The 7500-nt window shown below is 32.7% G+C and overlaps 1 protein-coding gene across 10 annotated transcripts in view; it reads right to left on the bottom strand.

The window, feature by feature from the left end:
• pnt (ETS transcription factor pointed) overlaps positions 1 to 7500 on the bottom strand; it is an 89917-nt gene that overhangs the window by 54807 nt on the left and 27610 nt on the right. For 7 of the 10 annotated variants that reach the window (XM_035867748.2, XM_085661800.1, XM_035867746.2 and 4 more), the window contains exon 4: positions 3217 to 3300. The exons of the other annotated variants lie outside the window; for them this stretch is intronic. In XM_035867748.2, the coding sequence (XP_035723641.1) occupies positions 3217 to 3300 (84 nt within the window). The remainder of the gene's footprint in view (positions 1 to 3216; positions 3301 to 7500) is intronic. 10 annotated transcript variants of the gene reach the window in all.

The following is a 7500-nucleotide window of genomic DNA, read 5'->3' as shown; positions in this document are numbered from 1 at the left end:
CTTTTCAATTACTTTTTCCCATTATTTTTGATATCTCACGTATTCACGTGAATAATATAATGGATATATTGAGATTGTAAAGGCTGTGTGTGTACGCACGTATGTGCGTGCGTGCGTGCGTGCGTGCGTTCGTGGTTTGTTTGTTTTTTTTTTTTACTTCTATCGATTTGCCCATAGATTTAATTTGTTATATTTATCGATAAATTAATATTATAATTAATAATTTAGTTTATTAGTATTAATTTGTTATATAATACATATATAATAATAATAATAATAATAATAATAATAATAATAATACGTAATTTATATTGAAAATATATTCGTAAGAAAAACTTACGTCACATTTAAAAGACATTCCAATAATGTATATTAACGATATTATAATTAAATCATCAAAATTTATAAGAAATATCTTTCAAGGAGAAAAGAGGCGCAAGGATCATCTCGAAGAACTCGCTCATAAGCATAGACATATACAGACACATAGGCATCACACACAACACACACAGGCTCACACATACATACATACATGGAGATGCTCGCAAAAAAAACACGTAGCTCGTTCCTCGAGCTGGCGCGTGGCTCAAGGAGGGTGTAGAAGGGATACACGCGGAGGGGTTGGTGGAGGGGGAAGCAAACGGTGAACGGCCTAGGCTCCATAGAATATGTATATGCCGATCCACTGCCGATATAATAAATTCCCACTCGAGCCGATTTCCGGCTTCTACATGGAAACGAATGACTCGATGGAATTGTGTTGTAAATAGGTAACCCAACGGAGCAACAAGTTGCTGTACTATACTCGAAAATTTATAAATTTTCTATTTGATTCGATTCGATTATTCGAAATTAAATCTATCGAACTTCGTTCGATCTATTTTATAATAATTATTTTTTTTCAAAAATATCGACGATCGATATGGAAACGAACGGGACTCGATGAAATTGTTAATATGAAATAAATATTTATCTTAGCGAGTGATACAAACCATTTTGTAAAAATTGTGTATTAATTATTAAGGAAAAAAAAAGAAAAAAAAAAAAACAAAAAAGAAAAAGAAAACAAAAAAGAAAAAACAAAAAAAGAGATAAAAGAAAATAAACGAAAACAAAAGTGAAAACGAAAAACCAAAAGAAAAAAGCGAAAACACATGCAAAAAAGAAAAAGAATAAGAGGAAGAAAATATTAACAATCAAATGTAATTTTTCTAAGATAAACGATAGGTATTGTTCGCGTGTTTAGAACGAAATCTGAGTAGTGCTTAATGAGCGGAGAAACCGCGAAGTGAACGTTGAGAAGCTGAGAAAGAGAGAAAGAGAAAGAGAGAGAGAGAGAGAGAGAGAGAGAGAGAGAGAGAGAGAAAGAGTACGATAGGAAAATAGTGATCCAGCGGATGCTGGGCACCACTGAGAAGCACGCCAACTAAAGAGAGAAAGAGATAGGTAGATAGATAGATAAGAGAAGGAGGAAGAGAGAGAGAGAGAGAGAGAGATACAAGAAGAGAAGGAAGAAGGAAGCTAAAGGATAGAAGGGAGGGCACGTTCGTCGACTTATAAATAAATCTCGATCGCGTGGCTCTCTCCCCACCATCGAAGTCCAGCATCCGTATCTTTTGCCCCCACCCCTTCCTCCCCTTACCACCTCCCCCTATCTCCTACCTCCCACCCGTCGTCTCTTACCTCTTACGTCCGGAAGCGTGCCCATGTAGAAAAGGTACTTCTTATCCTAGAAATATGCATTCACCTTCCTATATATCACTATAGCTTTATTCGTACGAATAAAACTACCCTTTTTTTCTTTTCTTGTTTTTTTTTTTTTTTTCTTTTTTTTCTTTCTTTATTCCAGACTCTTTCTTTTTATTTCGTCGTTTATTTCTAATATAACATAAGCTCGAACTCGAATTACTTATAGATTACTGCGAGAATTATTAATTCTATTCGTTGTAACGATAAATATATTTATTTTATATGTAAAAGTTATTAATTAGACGTTATTAATTAGAAATTAATTCAAATTGATGTGTAAAAGAAGATGAAGATGAGAATGAGAATGAGAATGAAGATAAAGAAGTAGAAGACATCGTTAAATCATTAATTTTCAATCATTTTAAAAAAGATATCTCTTTATCTCTAAATACTCATCGTATAGAAAAACGATGTAATGATCCATCGAAATTTGCATTTTTAACTTATATTTGGAATGATTTGAAAGATGTTCTATACGTATAGAAAAATGATGTAATGATCGTTCGAAATTTGCATTCTTAACTCATATTTGGAATGATTTGAAAGAAGTTCTATCTCGCCTGGTTACAAGGTGTAGGAAGAGAATTCTAAGCGAACATCTCTCTCTCTCTCTCTCTCTCTCTCTCTCTCTTTCTCTCTCTCTCTTTCTTTTTCTCTTTCTGACACCACTCACACACAAACAGACACACACACACGAAGAAATACATACATTCGCATAGAAATACATACAACACACTCGAATGACCTTACTTCTTTCTCTCTTTCTCGGCAAAACCTGTTCGGCTTCCTCCGGCGTTCGTTCCTCTACGTTCGCGATCCCTCCCGGCAGAATCAATTATTTCCTTTCTTTATTTTATTTGTTTAGCATCGTAGCGCTAATCAACGTACCAGAACGAGCACGACATCCGTTCGATCGGGAACGTGGCGCCTTGTCAGGATCCATGACACAATGACACAGACTCCTATAATATCGTTATCACTTTTTTCTCTTTTTTTCTTCTTTTTCTTTTTTTATTTATTTACCTCTCCCTCTCTCTCTCTCTCTCTCTCTCTCTCTCTTGCTCTCTCTCTCTCTCTTGTGTAATCTCCTTTATAATCAGACAGAACGAAAAATTGTAAAGAAAATCATTCGTTCGAATTGCGTATTAAATAGATACCATAATTAGATATATATATATATATATTATTTACTACTGATCACAACAGAATAATCATCAAACTATTCTAAATGAGAAAAAAGATAAAAAAAAATTCAAACTCTACTTGTCGTTAGAATTAGATTAGACGAAGATTCGTAAAAAACCCGCACACGGATATACACACACACACAGACACACCTGCATACACGCACCCACCCACCAACCCACCCACGCACGCACGCATATGCCCTTATTTACATTACATAGGTATTAACAAAACGAATCGAAGTATTCCAAAACATCATATGAAATATTCTCGTTTACTTACGATTCAGACGAACGATTTGATTGAAAAGTTGTTGATCCTTTGACGTGACGCAAACTTCGACCAAGTTCCACAAGAGGAAGACACCTTTCGGTAAAGACATTTGATGATTTTATCGTGCCAAGATGTCAACGATGAGAATAATTCGTTGGGTGACGACATCGATGAATAAAAAATTAATTCACTTAACACGCACGATATCTTGGACATTGCGAGGGTGCTGGGAGGGGGGAAGTAAAAAATTAAAAAAAAAAAAAAAAGAAAAAAAGAAAGGATAAGAAAGAGATTAAAGACAAAAAAAAGAAGAAGAAAAAAACAAAGTAAAGAACAAAAATAGTGAGATAAAGGACACGCTATCGATTTTTACGTAAATAAGATAGAAAAAAAAAAGAAGAGAGAGAGACAGAGAGAGCAAAGATAGAGAGTGAGAGAGTAAAAGAAAGAGAGAGAGAGAGAGAGAGAGAGAGAGATAGACAGATGAAAAAAAAGGGAGACACGAAAGAGAATGAGCAAAGAATGAGTAAACAACACGTCTTTGATCACGGATGCGGTCGCGAATCTCTGAGAAACTCTTCAAGTTGTTCGCATTTTTCTTTTAAGTAAAGAGAGGCCGCCGGCCATCCCGTTTTCCTCGACCAATCGAAGTCGAAGCCGTTATCGTTTCGCCGATGTTGTTCCTAACGAGTACGACGATACCGCAGGACGATTATCTACCCGCGAAGGAAGGAAGTGGTCCTTTTTAATGTTTCAAACAATTTGTTTTCATGATTTCTACGTTTCAACCCCGCGCGAATGCGTAAGCATACGCTTACGTGCGTCAACTTTATCCGCAAAAAAACTTGATTATTATAATCTAAATAAACTCAAGGTCTTTTAAATAAATAAAAAGCAAAAAAAGGAAAAAAAAAAGAAAAAAAAAAAAGAAGGAAAAAGAAAGGAAGAAGGAAAAAAAATATTTTAGAATGTATTTCCTTCCTTGGGCTAAAGGATATTACGAAATGAATTTTAGATTGTGTAAAAAAAAAAAAAAAAAAAAGAAAAAAAAAAGAAGAGATTTTGATTTATCGATGAAAGAGTTAAGTTATTATAATTTCGAATGAATAATTAATGGTAATAAGCGGTGTGTATCATTATGATTATTATGATAACAATAATAATAATAATAGTAATAATAATAACAGTAATTATTATTATTATTATTTGTATTATTGTTGTTGTTGTTTATTATTATTATTTTTACTATTATTACTATTATTATTATTATTATTATTATTATTATTATTATTATTATTATTATTATTATTCTTATTATTATTATTATTATTATTATTATTATTATTAATGAGTGGAAACGTAAGACAAATTCCGTAGAAATATCATTATGGACGTGGAACCGAGCCGAGATAATATCGATCGATCGATCTTGCCAGGAGACAGACAGAACAGGTTCCCAACTCTTGAAAATGGAAAAATTGTGTAAACCAACTAATCACGTATTAGTCAGCGAGTAATATGGAAATAATCGGCTACGTTAGAATCATGATTCACATGGGAAAACTCTACTGTATGTATTTAATTAAATGAAAGAAAATGTTACGAGTCGATAACTTTGTACCATTTTATATATCTTCTTCTATATATTTATATGTAATGAAGAAAAAAAAAAATTAAAAAAAAAAAAAGAAAAAAAAAGAAAAAAAGAAAAAAGAAGAAAAAAAAAAGAAAACGAAACGAGGACGCCAAGTGGAACAGCGAGGGACAAGATTAAAAAAAGATGAAAAAAATAAAAAAAAAAAAAAAAAAAAGAAAAAAGAAGAAATAAAAATATTTCTGACGAAGTAACGAAAACGCAAAGAGAAAAGATGAAAAAAAAAAAAACAAAAAAGAAAAAAGGAAGAAGGGAAAAAAGAAAAGATTTAGAATCGACCACAAAAGTCTTCATGTTCTAGAGCAAGAAAGGAAATCATATTCCAAGAGGTCAAGCTATATACCAGCAAAGTATGGACATATATATACATATGCATATACATACATACAATATATATATATATACACATATATATATATATATTTGTGCATATGTGTGTGTGGTGTGTGTAAGTATATACATTGAAGTATAGATGCATGATGAGAGGAAGAAAGAAAGAAAGAAAGAAAGAAAGAGAGAGAGAGAGAGAGAGAGGGAGGGAGGGAGAGAGAGAGGGAAAAAAGAGTAAGAGAGAGAGAGAAAGAGAGAGAGGAGGCTGAGTAGCGGGGCTAGTTTTTCTCTCTATCGAGTGGAGGATGAATGAACCCTGCAATTTGTTGGGAGCGAGGACCGAGCAACTCCTGCTATCCAGGGCCCCCATTATCTCTATAATCTCTCGCGAGACCAGAAGCTACGCTCGAATAGGAGCCTGTCCACCGGCAACAACTTAACCATAATATACCAGGATAGCGTGGAGAAGGCATGAGCCCAGGTATACACGGCTTATAAAGCGGCTTCACCGACTTTGCCGTTCGGAAGAGGAGAAAACATTGTACCTGGATATGATGATGGAAAATAAGAGGAGGTGAGATAGTACAAACCACCCCACCATCCTACCACCCCACTTATCCTTATCTCTCTTCTTTCTATTAAATCGCCCGAAAGTATATGTACATATATATATATATATATTCTTTTTTTTATTTTTGTTTGCTTTTTACTTTATTACTTTTCTTTTGTTTGTCTGCTTGTTCTTTCTTTTTTCTTCAAAGGAAAAAAAAAAAAAAAAAAAAAAAGAAAAAAAAAAGAAAGAAAAAAAGACTACGAGTAATTAATCAATAGGAAGTATTGTATATATACGAGGGATGAACGATAGGAAGGTACGGTTTGTAAATAAAAATTGATTTTTTTTTCATTATGAATATTTCGTATAGACAATAACAATGATAACGATAACGATAATAATAATAATGGTAATGATGATAATGATGATGATCACAATCTATAATTATTCTGAACGAATCGATCTGATTTCATCTTCCGCATCGATCCAGATGATCTTATATTTATCTATTTATTTTTCTTTCTGTTTTTTCTTTTTCTTTCTCTTTCTTTTTTTTTCTTTCTTTTTTTTTTTTTTTTTTTTTTTTTACTTTATTTTATTTCATTTTCTCCATTTATTTATTTATTTATTCATTCATTTTTTTTTTCTTTTGTTTTTATTATTATCTCGTTCAAAGTACCTAACGTTCGTATTAGATATACCTATCGTTAGTTTCAGTTTTACTCCCTTTTTCTTTGAGACTAACATCGATTCCGCCATATAATTTGAGGATATAGGGATGCAGAGGATGGATTTAAGAGTCCGCCGTTGCACAGACTTGTAACATATAAAAGGCGCAAGATAATCAATTACCCCGGCTACCGACTTCCCGAGAGCAATAACATCCGCTGGGTTCGCATCGGCCCCCTCCCGTCTACCTGTTGCAACAACGACGTATATTTAATGGCTGCCCTAATCGAGCGGCCATGGGTGCGAGAGTCCTGCCGATACCATGAAATATAATAAATATATACATATATATATATATATATATAAGTATGTATGTATATATGTATAGATAGATATGTATGGATAAAAGTATAGATATAATTCTAAATAAGTCTAATCAAAGTCAAAGTACTAAAGTATATATTAAAAAAATTGTATTTGCGTATGCATGCACGTACGTATGTACATACGCATACTCGATCGGATCAATGATCAATGAAAATTATAACGAAAGTAATTTATTTTAATTATCAAGGATAATAATCGTTGGTTCACAACCTTTCGAACTCGGATTTTCTTTTTATTTTCTCTCTCTCTCTCTCTCTCTCTCTCTCTCTCTCTCTCTCTTTCTCTCTCGTTTTACCAATGTTTTGTTTTATATCTGATGCGTTTAAAAATAGAAACGAAAAGATAATTACTTGTTATCTCGCTTAATATATATATATTAAAGTAATAAATAAGAATGATCGATCGTGAAATATGCCATGCAAATGGAAATGATTATTTTTGTTGTCACCTCGTAGTAGGACATACGAGTTTTATTGGAAATTTCTATCATTATTTTAAGCTTGACGCACAACAAGTTAAAAGGATTAAATTCATAATAAAAATACTATAATAGTATATTAGATAGTTAGATAGATAAATAGATAGAGATAAGATGGAAAAAAAAAGAGAGATAAAGAAAGAAAAAGAGAAAGAGAGAAAGAGAGAGAGAGAGAGTAAAAATACCTACACATATAATATCGTAGAACGTAAATATATCCAT

This window comes from Vespa mandarinia, chromosome 16, assembly GCF_050613455.1.
Source record: "Vespa mandarinia isolate Hongniang chromosome 16, ASM5061345v1, whole genome shotgun sequence".
In the NCBI taxonomy this organism is placed as follows: Eukaryota; Metazoa; Arthropoda; class Insecta; order Hymenoptera; family Vespidae; genus Vespa; species Vespa mandarinia.
This window is presented reverse-complemented; position numbering and strand designations above follow the sequence as displayed.